The sequence below is a fragment of the Vanacampus margaritifer genome, chromosome 10 (genome assembly GCF_051991255.1).
Source record: "Vanacampus margaritifer isolate UIUO_Vmar chromosome 10, RoL_Vmar_1.0, whole genome shotgun sequence".
Classification (NCBI taxonomy): domain Eukaryota; kingdom Metazoa; phylum Chordata; class Actinopteri; order Syngnathiformes; family Syngnathidae; genus Vanacampus; species Vanacampus margaritifer.
The window spans coordinates 19,289,425-19,306,366 of NC_135441.1; the positions used below are offsets into that span (position 1 = coordinate 19,289,425).

The window sequence follows — 16,942 nt, forward strand, 5'->3', positions numbered from 1 at the left end:
AAACGGCCTCGGATTTAACTGTGTCGTCAGATTGACTGATTTTTAAATGACCATTTTGGGACTTTTGTCCACCAACATGGAAAAAAGAGTACAAAGTCAACTTAAGTATGTTTGATCCTGTCTAAGAAAGCCTTGCAGTATTTTCTCGGTTGCTTTTCTGTAGAAATGCTCCCAATTCTTCAGGTTGTAAAAGTGAGTTAGCATTTTCCTGCTTTTCTTTGCCCCTGTTTCTTACATACTGTACAGCATCGACAATGAAATGTCGGAAGGAGCTGCATATTTATCTCGAGCCCCTTTTACATTGACTCCGAAGATTGCATCTTGACACCTTTTTCTGCGCTTATTTGTATAAAAGCTACCAAGACAGATCCAGCCTAACAATTTTCCACCTTTCTGCTCGAACATTACCTCTAATAACCAGCATTTTCTGTCTTTTTTTAGTGACGCTTTTCTGTGTAATAGGCATTGATGGCAGAACGAAGTTGAGCTGGCCGTTTTCACAGGTGCTGTTTTGTTCCTCTTATGCACCACCTGTAAAAAGACAGCAGTTCCTCAACTTTTTTTTCTCTCCCTGTGCTGTTTCTGTACATAAAGAACTCTGTCACAAAATGGGGGATAAAGTCAATCTGGTAATTTCCCGTTTAAGTGTCAGACCCATTTGACAAGCTGGACTTTGCTGCCTTTTACTGTAGCTCTCTCTATAATAGTTCTGGATTTTTCTTTATAGTTCGATTTCAATTTGTGTTTACTTTTCTCTTTTTAAATTCAGTTTTAATTCGTTTTTAGAGTGGGTTTATTAATTTTTTTTGTAGCTTTTAGTCGTTTTTTTTTTTTTTTTTTTAAATGCTTTGTTTTAGTTTAGTTTTCCTGTTTTTAAAATTAAGTCTTTGGTAAGTGCAAGATAAAAAAAAAATTTAATCGCTAATTAAAGTAAACAACAATGTCCAAACCACCATTTGACCAAACAACTACTCGTTAGGGATGTACAATGATACCAAAATAAATACATTTGAACTAAACCCAAAAGGTACTCTAGCAAATTAATTGAAAAAGATGACATTTAAAAAAAAAAAAAAAAATGTTTTTCTTTTTACCAGACATGATTTTCCCCCCAAAACTTAAGTTTTTTTTTTTTTTACGTAATAACCTTGGGTACACTGTCTGTACAAGCCAGTGTTGTGTATAAAAGTCACCAGCACAAAAATGGGGGACTAAATGGCCGAGTGATTTTCCATCTTTGCAGTTTGTATATTCAACTCATTCAAACCTTCACTTTTCTGTCATTTTCGGTGTCGCTCTTCTGTATGAACAGCATTCTTTTTATGTGACAACAACAGATGCTGCCTAATAGATTGTCTAATTATCAGATTGCAGCAATATTACACTTTCACTTGGTTTGGCGTAAAAGCAAAACAGGGATAAAAGTCTGTTAGCTTCTGCGTATCGCTGTGTAAATAAAAGCAAAAAGCCATATGCTGCAGTTATTAACTCATTCACTGCCATAAATTCATAAAAAAAAAATTAAAAAAAGATTATTAACTCATTCACTGCCATTGACGGCTATAGACGTCAAAAATTCATTTGAACTATTTCTATTACTTTTAAAAAAAATTCCACTTTTGTTAACAAGAGTATGAAAACCTAGAAAAAAAATAATATTGTACATTTTAAGCAGATATAAAATTTGTGATTAATCATGACTTAACGATTGAAGTAATGCGATTAATTACAATTAAAAATTGACGGGATAAAAAAGAAAAGAAAAGATTAATAAAAATTTGGAGCGTCAAGCGATTACATTTTTAAAATTGTAATTAATCGCATGACTTTACTAGTTAACTCACGATTAATCACAAGTTTTATATCTGTTCTAAATGTACAATAATTTTTTCCCTAGGTTTTCATACTCTTGTTAACAAAAGTTAAAAAATAAAGAAGTTAAATTAATAGAAATAGTTCAAATGAATTTTTGACGTTTATAGCTGTCAATGGCAGTGAATGAGTTAAAAATTAGGAGCAAAAGGTGATTACATTTTTAATTGTAATTAATCGCATGACTTCACTAGTTAACTCGCGATTAATCACAAATTTCATATCTGTTCTAAATGTACAATAAAAAAAAATCTAGGTTTTCATACTCTTAACAAAAGTGGGAAAAAATGTTAAACTAATATAAATGAATTTTTGACGTTTATAGCCGTCAATGGCAGTGAATGAGTTAAAAATTAGGAGCAAAAGGTGATTGCATTTTTAATTGTAATTAATCGCATGACTTCACTAGTTAACTCGCGATTAATCACAAATTTCATATCTGTTCTAAATGTACAATAAAAAAAAATCTAGGTTTTCATACTCTTAACAAAAGTGGGAAAAAATGTTAAACTAATATAAATGAATTTTTGACGTTTATAGCCGTCAATGGCAGTGAATGAGTTAAAAATTAGGAGCAAAAGGTGATTGCATTTTTAATTGTAATTAATCGCATGACTTCACTAGTTAACTCGCGATTAATCACAAATTTCATATCTGTTCTAAATGTACAATAAAAAAAAATCTAGGTTTTCATACTCTTAACAAAAGTGGGAAAAAATGTTAAACTAATATAAATTAATTTTTGACGTTTATAGCCGTCAATGGCAGTGAATGAGTTAATTATTGCAAGCACACATCAACACATTGTTAAGACACATTCACAAGCAATTGGATGATTCCATGCATCAAATTTAAACGTAGAAACTTGCTTGATTTCCCTGACCACTTCTCTATTTTGCTAAATTCTGGGTGATTTGCTCATCTCCGATTGGCAAAGTTGTCACAGAACGACGGCCGAGGGGAAATCAACACCTGCAACTCATTTCTTTTTCTTTTTTCCCCTCCTCCACTTTGTGCGTACTCGTTAAAGAAATGCATCCCTTTCTGTCGCCGTGATCCAGCCAGGTCAGTTGAGCTACATGCTACATGAGGCGTGTTCCTGCTCAGCCATGCATTGTGCACATTGTGAGGTCGCTCCGGTCTGTGGTAAAAAAAATAAAAAATGTGGCCCACGTGTCCTTAGGGGAGCAAACGGTAAAGATACGGGAATGGCCCGGATGAAAGAGGATTATATCTCTCGGGCTCGGGACTGATGCTGCAGTCATCCTGACGATAAACAGAACATGGTTGCAAACTGCGAAGGAAGCCGCAAAATGGAAATACCACAATATCCTTAAGCTCACTATAATGATAACTAACACGGGCTGCCAATAGTTGACATAATTCCTCTGGTGTAATATGACAGCTCTAACATGAGAAACAGATGTGCAGTGGGTGAGTGTGTGTGTATTTTGATTGACACCGTTAGAGAAGTCTTCATTTAATCATGTTCATGATCAAATTGAGCTGTTGAGCTAATTAGCGAAGGTTATAGTACAAGTTGTAAGAATATGAACTCATTCGCTGCCGTTGACGGCTATAGATGTCAAAAATTCATTTGAACTATTTCTATTAGTTTAACATTTTTTTTCCCACTTTTGTTAACAAGAGCATGAAAACCTAGAATTATTTTTATAGAACAGATGGAAAATTTGTGATTCATAGTGAGTTAACTAGTGAAGTCATGCGATTAATTACGATTAAAAAATGTAATCACCTGACATCCCTAATTTTTAATAATCTTTTTTTTTTTTAAATTGTGCCAGGCGATTTAAATTTTTGATAGTTATTAACTGCGTGACTAGTTAACTCATAATTACTCACGATCTGTTCTAAATGTACAGTAAAAAATATTTTTTAATAAAAGTGGAAAAAATGTTAAACTAATAGAAATAGTTCAAATGAATTTTTGACGTCTATAGCCGTCAATGGCAGTGAATGAGTTAAACATGCTTCCATATTATTATGCTTTTGTTATTAATGTTTGCAGTGACTGTGTTTGTGGAATATGAATGAAGCCGCAAAAGCCATCCGTTTTTATCTATCTCAGTGGGCGGCCATTTGGCCACTTGCTAATGAAAGCAAAACCAGGAAGTCACATGACGTCTTTTCAGCTCCACATTTTCAAAGTGACTCATTTACATAAAACATGGTAGAAGAAGTCTATATTTGGCGTGCATATAGACGAGTAAGGATAAGCGCAATATAAAATGGATCTATGGACTGAGAAGTAGCTAAATATTCATATGAGGCTCCTCAGTAGCATTAGCTAGCATACTAGCTTAAACACGCTAACACAAACTGATATGAGGGCAAACAAATGTGCGTGCTAGCGCTTTACACAAACACTATTAAGTCAACAAACTCACTATTTGATATAAAAACACAATAATAAATGTTAGGCAACGGCAAAATAAGCTACACAAACATCGTTCACGTTCACTTAGATTACAGAGCATAGGTAAAAAAATTTTTTTTAAAAAGGCACATATGCAAATTTGCCTGCTTACTGTATATGTGAAGGGTTCACAGCCTCACCATTGAAGTTACATTCATAATCATTCATTTTACATGATTCCTACGTACATTTAATTCCTTTGAGACAAGCGTAGGGACACGTGGCATAACGTGACATTCATCCGACCGAGCGACGACCACAAATCCATCTTGTACGCCCTTAACCCTTTTATGACCCCACTTCCCTTCCCACCCCCACTGTTCTTTGGTTCTCCCGCCATGAAAAGAGCATAGGAGGAGGAGCACACTTCACTTCAGGTAACGAGGCCTCCCCAGGGAGCTCCTCTGATTGCCTCCAGTGCCGCTAATTGATTTAGTGCGAGGTCGCCCCCCAGTGACAGGGGGGGGGGGGGGGGATTTCCTGTTTCTGCATGCATCATTTCAGTGGCTTCCTACGCCAGCGTTTGGAGCAGGCATCATTTTTTAACTTTAAGATGAAAAGTGTGTTTAGATGTTGTGTCGGGAGTATGTTGTTAGACCGTCACACAGATGGTCACCATCTTGGTGGACTTAATGGCTGCAGTCCGAATATTATTTCAATTTTATAGCAATCTGATCACCAGGATCGGGAATCGGACCATATTTAGCATGTTATGCAAAATCTGTGATCGGCTGTAATGTCTTAATTTGTCCGATCGATCAATTATGTCACTGATCGGCTTCATGAATAAGATATTTTATTTTACCCAATGTTTCGCTGCATTTTTTCCTATGCATTTCAATTGACATCAATTATACGTGGGTTTTCGCTCTTGATGGGCCAGGCCAGTCCCGAACCACCACGAATTGTGGGTCGATATTAACTCATTCACTGCCATTGACGACTATAGACGTCAAAAATTCATTTGAACTAATTCTATTAGTTTAACATTTTTTCCCACTTTCGTTAACAAGAGTTTGAAAACCTAGAAATAAAATGTTTATTGTACATTTAGAACAGATATAACATTTGTGATTAATTGTGAGTTAACTAGTGAAGCCATGCGATTAATTCTGATTAAAAAAATGTAAATTTAATAAATAAAAAAGATTATTATATATTTTTTTAAATAATTAAAAAATACTTTTTTTAAAGAAAAGATTATTAAAAATTAGGGGCGTCAGGCGATTAAAATTTTTCTTAATTAATGGCATGACTTCACCAGTTAACTCACTATTAATCATAAATGTACAATATTTTTTTTCTAGGTTTTCATACTCAACAAAAAAAAACTTAACAAAAGTGGAAAAAAAAATTAACTAATAGACATAGTTGAAATGAATTTTTGACGTCTATAGCCGTCAATGGCAGTGAATGAGTTAAAGTCAATATAAAAGTTTTTTTTGTGTGTGTGTTTTTTTTATATTTTGCTCCATGTTCTGATTAAATCGGTGATCGATTGCCGATTGGTGCTCAGCCAAGAAATCCTGATCGTGGAAAGTCTAATTTAAATAAATTCATAATTAAATACATGACAATATTACTGCTTTTTGTAGAAAACAACATGAACTTTTACCTCATTATATTAAAGTACATTTGCGTAGTTGTAATAAGACTTTTTTTTGCAATATTAACTTTTTTCTAGGAAAAATACAAATATATTCTTGAAATATTATTATGGCGCTTCCATCACAATATTATGCTTTTATTATTGTAATATCTTCAGGTTAAAAAAAAACACACTACATTTTCTTCATGTGTTATAACATTTTCTCAAATTTTGGACTATGACATTTTTCTTTTAGAATAAAAAAAAAATACAAATAAAATTACATAAAAAAATATATATACGACGTATCTGCATCTGTTGAAGGGTGGAAAAAAGACATTAAAAATAATGAAATGACCCAGTTGAGGTTCTTCTTTATGCGTAATCAATGTAAATGGTGGAGGACGATGAATGATGGCACAACATGGTGTGTTGGGGCCTCTTGAGCTGGTCAAAAAAAAAAAAAAAAAAAAAAAAGTGTCCTGGGGGAAAGTGATGATGACCCACAGAGCTCTTTTCATTACAGGATGCGAAGGGATCATATTCTTTACTCTTCATAAAATAGGTTGCAAAAGGATCACTCCGGGGCTTTTCGTAGACTTGATGCAAATGAAAAATGATCCAAGGGATTGTGGTAGATGTGTTGAAAGCCAACAGGATCAAATATACGCCTTAAAACACATTGAATGGTTTACGAGCCTTTTACAGTTAGAATTTGTCACCACAACGATGCTACATTTGAATTTTTTTTTTAAAAATATGTAGAATTTGTAGTAATTATGTAGGAGAAGTAAAAATGCTTTCTGAAATGGACTGAATTGTTCTATGCCGGCCAAGATTGTAATCAAGCTCAGCAGGAGGCGTGGCCATGCGGCCCCTCGTAGTGGACAAAAACGCTTCACATCATCGTCCCAAACTTGGAAAGCTTTGTCTCTCGCTCTCTGTCTGTCTCATGCGACAAGGATGCGGGGGAAACGTCCTTGAAGAGATGAGATGGGAGATTAAAGATGAATAGTCAAAGTGTTTCCTTCCCGACGCCTCATTTGGTCCGCATGAGTCACGCGGCGTTTGCAACGTGACCTTTGGGAAGAGTCAACCGCCGTGGCTTTTTGCCCAAATAGCTGCGAGGTCTCATTTGTGGCCGTGTTATGTCACTAGACGGCATTCCCACAACTTTTTTTTTTTGGGGAGCGGAAATGATGAAGTTGTTGCTTCATAATAGGGATGTGCAATTAATTGAAATTCAATTACAATATCAATTATTACACTACACAATTAGAAAATCAGCAAAATCGTAAAAAAAAAAAAAGATTACAAATTTTTGAGTTGTTTAAATGTATGCATTTGCACCTTTTTTAAATTTTAAAATAATTAATTTAATACATTTTGTTTCATCCAAAAGACACTTTCATAGTTATAGTGTTTCAAATAATTTTATTTGTCTTAATAATTTTATTAGTTTTTTACATTTACTTTAAACATTTTGTTTTGTACCAAAAATAAATGATTGTCCTACTGCACAGTGCACATGCTGCACTCCAACTTCAAGTTTTTGTCAACATAAATAAATAAATACATAAATAAATAAAATTTAAAATATATATATATTTATATATATATATATATATATATATATATATATAATTATGCATTTTGTCTGGTTCAAAAGGAACTTACATAATTATAGTATTTCTATTTATTTTTTAAAATTGGTCTTAATATTTTTAAATGTTTAAACATTTTCTTGTTTTGTACCCAAAAAATAAATAATTGTCTGAATAATCATTTCAATTATTGCTAAAATAATAGTGCTTATTATTTTTCTCCAACCACGAATGGTATCATTCTGTTGGAATTCAAAACAACAGTTGTTTGCCGAGACTTAGATTTTTTTTGTGTGAAGTTACAGTATATTTTTCTTCTAAAAAATATATTTGAAATAAAAATAAAAAATCATAAATGTTTATTTTTATATTTTTATAAATAATTGCTCACCACCTTTGATTTATTGTGATTCTATTGCATGCAAAAAGAAATAAATATTATTAGCAATATATATTTTTTAGTAGTTATGTTTTAACCTGATGAAAGCACAATGTAATGATTACATATGTTACCACTTTTGACTACATTTCAAAATTCACTGAAAATTAACACCAGTGAAAACTTGGTGGTGTTAAAAAAAAAAAACAGGCATTAATTGACGATGTCAGTGTTGGAGCAAAACAGCCTTTCTTTCTTTCTAATCTCGTGATAAACTCGCCGCCGTGATGCGTTCACGTCCATCGTTTCCGCAACGCTGTCACCGCTAAAATCAATATTTACCGCATAGACGCCGCACATTGCTCCACGTGAGGTTCACGCATCGCCGGCCTTTTCTTTTTCGTAACGTGAGCGGAGAGTGAATTATTTCGACAGCTTTAGCGCCGCTCGAGATAAACAACGCGGCCCACCTTTAACCTGCAGCCATAACTCAATGTTGAAAACTTTACATCACTTGGTTTTGCATCACTTTTCTATACAAGCTGAATAAAATAAAATGTCAAATTATTATTATTATTTTTTTTTTTAATGGAACCACTGAGAATGAGTGGGATAACTCCAGTTTGTCATTTTGAAGCAAATCACGGTCCAGTCAAGGTTTCGTGCCTGCTTTGTATCTGAGGGTTACTTATGATATTCACCAGCTTTGGCTTCTTTTTCAATGACTTTCTCATGCATTTGTCACATCGACTGTACAATTAAAACACACAAACACACACACACACACAACACAACAGTAACGAGAGCAGCCCGGCAAACATTTGATCAAGCGACAACTGAACAAATAGTGCGGCGGTGGTGTGTGTTAAGCAGATAAATGACTGAATGGACATCTCATTTCAATGCTTTATGCCACGCGAGTAAAAACGACAAGTGGCCTGTGTGTGTCCTGACATACAATTTCTATTCAATACATGGTGGAATGACATGTTACGTTCAGTGGTAGAACATGAAACATCACGCTAACAATAAACCACAAGCCAGCGCTTCCATATGACTAAGACTAGTTACAAGAAACAACAAATGTCATTGTACATTGTGTTTTGTGACAAAATGTGGAAAAATACAAGCTTGAATATTTGGAAGCTTGAATTGGTTAAGAAAAGTGGAAGGACAAAAAAAAAAATTGGAGGTAAAATGCAATTCAATAATAATAAATAATGAACAACATTAAAAATACTGTCCTAAAAGATTTACAGTGGTTGTAGTTTTCACTGCATCATGCATATATTTCAATTGTAATACTTTATCAGTATATACACTTAAGGTAATAAAATTGAATGTAAGCAGCACCATCGTGACAACTCTCCGGATGACTCCAGGTCAAGTGTACACTTAAGTACACAGATGCTTACGACTATGACTCACGCCGATTGGTCGGTATGCCGTTTCCATGGTTACACAGCTAAAGAGGCTCGCGATATGTAGGCGACACTGTGTGTGTGTGTGTGTGTGGGGGGGGGGGGGGGGATAAATCCACTAATTCCAACAGAAAAAAATTATTAAGGGAATTAGTATTATTATTGTATGCTATTTTATATTATATATTTTGGGGGGAAGGTTTGTAGCGTTACAAGAAAGCGATAAATACAATTTTTCTTTTTTTTTTAAAGGTTGTATTTATAGGAGAAAAAGAGAATTTTAGCTCATTTTTATCAATACATTTATTTTAAAAAAAGTAAATAATTCCAACAGAAAAAAAATATTAAGAGAATTAGTATTATTATAGTATGCTATTTTATATTATATATTTTGGGGGGAAGGTTTGTAGCGTTACAAGAAAGCGATAAATACAATTTTTCTTTTTTTTTTTAAAGGTTGTATTTATAGGAGAAAAAGAGAATTTTAGCTCATTTTTATCAATACATTTATTTTAGAAAAAGTAAATAATTCCAACAGAAAAAAAATATTAAGAGAATTAGTATTATTATAGTATGCTATTTTATATATTTTGGGGGGAAGGTTTTGTAGCGTTACAAGAAAGCGATAAATACAATTTTTCTTTTTTTTTTAAAGGTTGTATTTATAGGAGAAAAAGAGAATTTTAGCTCATTTTTATCAATACATTTATTTTAGAAAAAGTAAAGGATTAATCAAATAAAAAAAAGATGTAGTATAATAAATATTGTCATAATTGGGGTTTTAAAGTCGCAATATTTTGAGGAAAAAAATAAACAATTGTGATTTTTTTGCGGGGTTGGGGGTTCAAATGTTTTTTCTAAAATGAAAACAATAGTAAACTTTTTTTTTTGTCAAATTACAATATATGTTTTTTCTAAATAAAATAAAAAACGTTCTTAGAAGATTGCATCTTTTTTGAAAAATAAAACTATTCTAATATTCACAATTTTTTTTCTAACTTTTTTTTTTTTTAATTCCTGCAAACTTGTACACTCCTTGTAAACAAACTTAGAAACATATTTGTAATTACAGATTTAATGCCATCCTATTTTCTTTCTTTCTGGTGTATAGTGTATACGGGCCTTAACTCCTTTGTAGCATCATTATGAGATACTGCAAATACACAAAACTGATAGTTTGATGTCAAAGTACTAGTTGTTTGTAAGCTGCAATTTGTTCTTTGAAGAAGGTACAATCAATAAACAATGACCCTTAACCTTGACACATTCTACAAAAAAAAAAAAAATAGGTGAAAGCTTTTGTCCCAGCAACTGTGAAGAGTTGTTTATTGTTGTGCGTGTCGTGTTTGAGGATAAATGAGGTTGCATGTCATCAGTCACCCCCAAAAAATAATCACACGTCCGTCATCTCGTCTTCCATATCGTCACCCTCCATTTCACCTTCGACCTCCGCTTCCTCTTCTCCTTCGTCCTCCTCCGACGTCACGTCCGGCTCGTCCGTCTGGGAGACGCACTTGACACACGAGCAGATGAACATGTAGTTCTCCCTGAAGGCCAAACGGAACCCGCTTGTTAGCCACGTTATGCCATCAGCGCGGATGCTAGTTGCTTTTGAAAACCGCACATTGACCGTCATCCTGTTAGCGAACCAAAAATGTTTCCAAAACAAAGTCATGTTTCCCATTCAATAGAAATGCAATTAATCCGCAGAATGATATTTCTAAGAGCAATTTTTTTTTTTTTTGTTGACCGAATATGATAAGTATAAGTACAAACGGATACAGAGACAACAAATAGTGCGGAACCGGGCTACCAGGGAGAAAAAAAGGAGACATAAACTTGAGGAAGCTTGCTCGTCACAGCTGCAGCTCATTTAAATTCGACACAAATGAATGTGTGACTTTGAACACCTCATGTGACCAGTTTATCATTAATTACACTAACGTAAGTCAGGTGTGAGATTCAGCACCCCCTAAATGTAGCAATAATTTAACCGCACGTGACAAGAAGCAACACCGCTAGCTAACTAGGAAATCGTGTTTGTACAAAACGACACGAGAGAGGTATGATAACTAAAAGCAAACATGATAATTGTGACTCCAAAGAATTCTTTCTCCATTTCCCCAACACAATTCAGTCTACTTTCTGATGGCGTGATATGAAGAACTGATGATGACACACAAACTAAGAATCCCGTCCTGCAGTCATTCCGTAGCTCTACAACACCAAACGTACGGCCAAAAATATGAAAGGAGTGGACTGTCTCTGTCCTTGAATGACCAAAGATGGAGGAAGTGACATCGCGTACATCAATAAACTACTGAAGCCCCCGACGCCGCCCGGTATTGGCCGGCAGGCTTCTCATCGATTCGTGCGGCTTATTGGCGCGTTCAAGAGCTTCGCGGGGAGGAGTCGCCGCCGCTCACCTCAGAATTTTGTGTCTGCTGTGACGGCTTCTGTCCCGTTGACAGCAGTCCAGGTAACTGATGCAGATCTCCTGGAAATGGCACACACACAAAAATGAAGAAGAAACATTTCACAGCAACAATTTTCATGTTGTTGTAATTGAGTTAGAAACTTTCATGTCCAGCATTCCATCATTTAAAAAACAAAAAACAAACAAAATATTTATTTGGGGGGAATTTGGAAAAAAAAGTTGCATTACAAAAAAAAAAAAATAATAATAATAATAATAATAAACAAATCTTTTGATGAAAATGTTTTTTGAAAACAAAATTGGACAAGAACAAGCAGTAGGTTTATTAGTAAACAACAATCCAAATATTACAACTAAGTCAATTTTGGTCAGTAAATGTTTATTTATTTTTTTTTTTTATCAAATAATAAATTCTATTACAACATGACACTTGCATTTTTTAGAGTAATGCAGTAATTGTAGTTTTCAAAAAAATCACCTTTTTTTCCCCTTTGGAAATATTGGATTATTACAAGAATAAAGGTTAATAATATTAATAATAAAAAAAATTAAGTTTTTTAAATATTTTCTAATTATGGGGAAACATTTTAATATTAGGAGAAACACAGAGGAAAATTAGTGTCATGATATTCCGATAATAAAATCGTATTTGAGAAAAAAAATCAGTTATGACAAAATCAGCTCTTTTTTTTAAAGAAAAAAATCCCAACATTAGAATAAAGTCATATTTGTTCAATGTTCAAGACTAAAATGGTAAAGAAAAAAAGTCATAAAGTAACAAGAATAAAGAAAAAAATAATAATTCAAAGTTTTACTGGAGCATTCAAAATCAACAAATAATTAAAAAAAATTAAATACATAAAACATATTGCAAAACCTGCATTCCCTAAAACAGATTCAAAGTCCAACCAAATTGCAAGTCAACTCTGCTCTACGGCTTGAACCATCGCTTGACAAAGCATCTGCCATCTAGCGCTACGAGTACGACCCCCGACCCTTGACCCCCGCCCCATGCGTCAGCTGACCTGGCCTGGCTCGATGTCGCCGAGGGCAGTAAGGTGAAGCAGGAAGTTGTTGTCAGGAAAGGAAGCCTCGGCGTTGGGCACGCAGCTGTGATTGCCTGAAGAGAAAAATAATGAAATGACTTTCTTGTGAGCTTGCATTGAGAAACGTGAAAGTCATGTTAACTTACATGAGCTTTGGAGTAGAAATAGTCCTGAGCCTTCACTGTTAAGAAAATCTCCTGTTTCTACAAAGCAAAAAAAAAACGACAAGAAGCTTTAATATTTACGTCCTGTGTTGTTTGCTTAGACACATGTTGTGCATAAGCAATCATGTTCCAATGACAAGATTTTTCATCTGCGCTTTGACACCGTTGATGTCCGCAAGGACTGATTCCGATCTCAAGATATCCGATTCCGCACGTGAGCTTCTATTAAACGCTGCCGTGACGCATTTCCCTCTTCGGCACAAAATGGTGTCACTTGGATCATGCACTTTTAATTCAATCCGAAGAGAATGAGCATCACCTCTCTCGATGTCTTTGTACAGCTGGTCGATAAATGAGTCCAATTGCGCTCTCTGCTGGGCGGGAAGCGCAACTGCATCGCAGGCGTGAACCCACGGACTCAGGGAGCTGATGGATGACACGCAGAGAACATAATAAAAACATCACGTCAAGGACCAAGGTGAGATGCGCCCTTGAAAGGAAATACAAAGACGGAGAAAGAACAGCTGACCTTGTGCCGATGCCTTGTCCGTTCGTTCCGACCAGAGCAAAGAGTGAGCGGAAGCCCGCAGGAACAAACCACTGCAACACAATCAATATTTCAACCATGCATTATTGGAGCTTTACTAATAACCAGACAAGAATATAAGAGCTGCAGCAAAAAGATTGTGTTGGGGGCCGTTCTTTTGAAAATATCTATTATTAAGGCTTGTAGTTTGCGGTGGTGTCAATTTAGCACAAAATAATAATGGCAGCGCGCAAAAAGAAAGACAAAAATGGAAAATTGGTTATACAGTGGTGCATTGACTCACAAGTCAAATTTGTTCCATGACCACACTAACTCAACTTATCTTATTAAAAACATGATTAACAATTTAAGTACTTTTATGCTTTTAATTAAGTGTGCACTGTGTCTGGTGTGCCTGCGTTGGCCACTAGGGGGCAGTACAATAAATAAAAACATACTACTGGCAGATTGGATGATGAAATAAGACAAGCTGGAGTCATTTTGCATGGCTTATCATTTTACAATATGAAACAAATATTGAGTTCAAATAAGTTGTGTAAAGGTTTATAATTATTTTCGGTTTTTAAATTTTTGTTTGCAGGGCAGAAACAGATTTGGAAGCTGTCATTAATTGAGTTATTTTTGACCAAACATTTTGCTAATATACCAGTTTATATATATATATATATATATATATATATATATATATAATATATATGTATATTTTTTTTTACATCTCTTCAGGATGCTGACCAGCTCTGCTAAAATAGTTAAACAGATTATTAAATTATAAATATAATATGATTAAGACTTGCTTCAATTCTTCGTGTTTTTTTTTAAAGATTTAAGCGTAAATTCTGGCGCTTACCCGACTCAGCTGATCATCATACATCGCCTCTTTGAAAAGACTCTGGAGCACCGCCAGCTGACCCTAAAAACACACATCATCACTATATTATATTAGTAAACTACCGGTTAGTTGCTAGATGTCGGAAATTTCCACAAGCAATATTTACCCTGAACTTCTCCCCCAGGAGCTTGTGGGCCAGCTCGTCTTCCTCGTTGGCCGTGCGGCTGCAGAAGTGCGAGAAAAGCTTCTGCCAGTGTGCTTTGTCTTTGGCCTGGGACACAAATTAACAACACACTTGGTTAGCAGAAAGCATTGGTTCACTTAATTAGAGTCTCGCGGGGAACATTCAAGTCAACATTTTTTTAAATAATAATAATAATAATGATGAATCACTAGGTCACAGGTCTTAATGGCTTCATCATCACGTTGTGCCTGTGGATGAAATATCAGTGCCGGTGTGAACGCGAAAACCAGGAAGCTGCGAAGGTGTTGATGAAGTTTCACACCTGACACTCGCTTAGCGTTCCCCCGTCGCTATTTTATACATACGTGATGTCAATATGCAAATATGTAACCGTGGGGGTTACAGTATGTATGTACAGTACAAATGATAGAATCATGCGGAGGCAGCATTACAACTCCAGGAAATAAATAAATAAATAAATAAATCATCATCTCACTTGTTTAACAGTAGCAACCATTCTGGCCATAAGCATGATGCTGGAAGTCTCTGGAGGATAGTGCACGCTCCTGCGGAGAACAGAACGGTTACTATAAAACCCACAAAGAGGTCTTGAGACAAACTAAGACTCATCCATTCGAAATCACCTCCAGGCATCTTTCAGTTTGTTGACAGGGTGGTCTGGATCTTCATGGGACGGCCCGAGACACAGCGCTCGGTGGTACTGATCCGCCGCAGCTTGCCGACACTCGGCACTGCAGTACATCACCTGCAGGTGGTTGAGTTGGTTTGGAGTAGCATCATATTATACCGATTCATCAATCGCATAGAAACATACTTCGAGAAGCCAATTCCTAGCAGAAATATACTTATTGGTGCAGATTTTTCCAGAAAATGTAGGTCAAATTCCAAACTTTCCAAACGCGAAAGTGGAAGTTCCACTACGGTGACTTCCTAAGCAGACACACCTGACACTGTGGGCAGACTTGGTGGAGTTGTGGTCGGACAGGACAGAGTTCCGGAAAAGGAAGACTGAGGGCTGGATTGCCCGAGAGTCTGCGGGCGTTCTCCTCGGCCGTTTCCAGAGCTCGTAAACAGTAATCACATGCTGGTAAAAACACATTTCAAATGTCAATAATGAGTTACTTAAACCCATGCAGATTGAGTCTCACCTTTATATTTATACAAAGCATTCCACAGGAACTGGGCACAGACAAGCGGGCGCTCGGTGAAAATGACATCTCCTTTCTTGATGCTTTTCTTGGCAAACAGACCTTTCCCCTTAAAACACGTAAACAAACGAATCCAGACATTTTTTATATGATAGTTATACACAGGGGAAGTACCTTATAATGGTATAACTTTATTGGCAATGCATTGTTCCGAATTATTATAATTGCAATAAAACAAAATCGGATGCATTTGCACAGATTCCTGCTGAATGTCAATCAAAATTACTTATGTTTATGCAACGTCACTGGAAAAATACACAAGAATATAAACAGCACATGCAGATGTCATCTGCCATTTTTCGGCACACCAAACGCAATAGATGTGACACAGTTAGGAAGGCAACTACACTTAAAACACATGTGTAGCAATGGATGGGCGCTCTACTTTCTGCTCTCTCGGGTGGAAAGCGGCTAATAAAGCTCACTTTATTGCACACATTCCGCCATGAAAAGCTCAAAAAGCTTGACAGAGTCAACAGACCAACCTTGACGTTGTCAATAAATCGCACTTCCACGCCTACAGCAACTTTGCTAGGATCCACACAGAAGGAAAACATGTCATCCACGGGGGCCGCCATCTTGGCCACGAACTTTAACCTCGCGGAAACGCACGTGCAAATCCGCTGGCCTAAACTCAGCGGCAAGTGAATGGCGCGCCCCCTAAAGACCACCCGGTGAACTGTAAAGATTAGGCACATAACAGAAATAATAAATACATATAATTATAAGATATAAATAATACTCAATATAAATAAATACAAATAAAATAGCAATAACTAATATTTTCAAACTATAACAATAGCTGTAACATTGACATTAATTATATATCGACTAATGACAGCAATAACAATACATACAACAAAATAACTAGTACCCCTGCAACTACTACTACAAATAATAATAAAATCCTACAAAATCTACAAAGTTAGATAATCTAACGGAACAGTTAAAATAGATGATAGCTGCTGGCCAAATATTAACCAAGTTTCATGTCGGTTATGCGTTTAATTGAGAAGACAATAAAACAAAAAACATGAAGTTATAGACCAGTAGTTCTCAAACGATTTTCACCAAGTACCACCTCCAAAAAACAAAAACAAAAAACTTGGTTTTTCAAATAACACTATCATTTATTATTATTATAGTTATTGACAATACAAAGACTGGTTTGGGTTAGTTATAAAAAAGAAAAGAGAAAAAAAAGA

General features: G+C 35.3%; 1 protein-coding gene across 1 annotated transcript; it reads right to left on the reverse strand.

Moving 5' to 3' along the window:
• Window positions 1-8,772: 8,772 nt before the first annotated feature.
• On the reverse strand, window positions 8,773-16,334 carry smyd5 (SMYD family member 5). The gene is made up of 13 exons (XM_077578943.1): window positions 16,223-16,334; window positions 15,678-15,786; window positions 15,474-15,613; window positions 15,153-15,274; window positions 15,005-15,074; window positions 14,491-14,595; window positions 14,343-14,405; window positions 13,478-13,548; window positions 13,268-13,374; window positions 12,931-12,987; window positions 12,764-12,858; window positions 11,728-11,798; window positions 8,773-10,848 (listed from the first exon to the last, which is right to left on the reverse strand). Exons 1-13 carry the CDS (start codon window positions 16,313-16,315, stop codon window positions 10,695-10,697), a joined length of 1,257 nt encoding a protein of 418 aa, XP_077435069.1. The 5' UTR covers window positions 16,316-16,334; the 3' UTR covers window positions 8,773-10,694.
• Between the last annotated feature and the right edge of the window lie 608 nt (window positions 16,335-16,942).

What these genes read in the sequence shown, in the direction of transcription:
- smyd5 (XM_077578943.1), bottom strand. Translation starts at nt 16,315, where the DNA reads ATGGCGGCCCCCGTGGATGACATGTTTTCCTTCTGTGTGGATCCTAGC. An exon ending in AAGTCTGCCCACAGTGTCAG is followed by an intron (nt 15,275 to 15,473) that starts GTGTGTCTGCTT and finishes AACCACCTGCAG; the next exon opens with GTGATGTACTGCAGTGCCGA. An exon ending in AAACTGAAAGATGCCTGGAG is followed by an intron (nt 15,075 to 15,152) that starts GTGATTTCGAAT and finishes TGTTCTCCGCAG; the next exon opens with GAGCGTGCACTATCCTCCAG.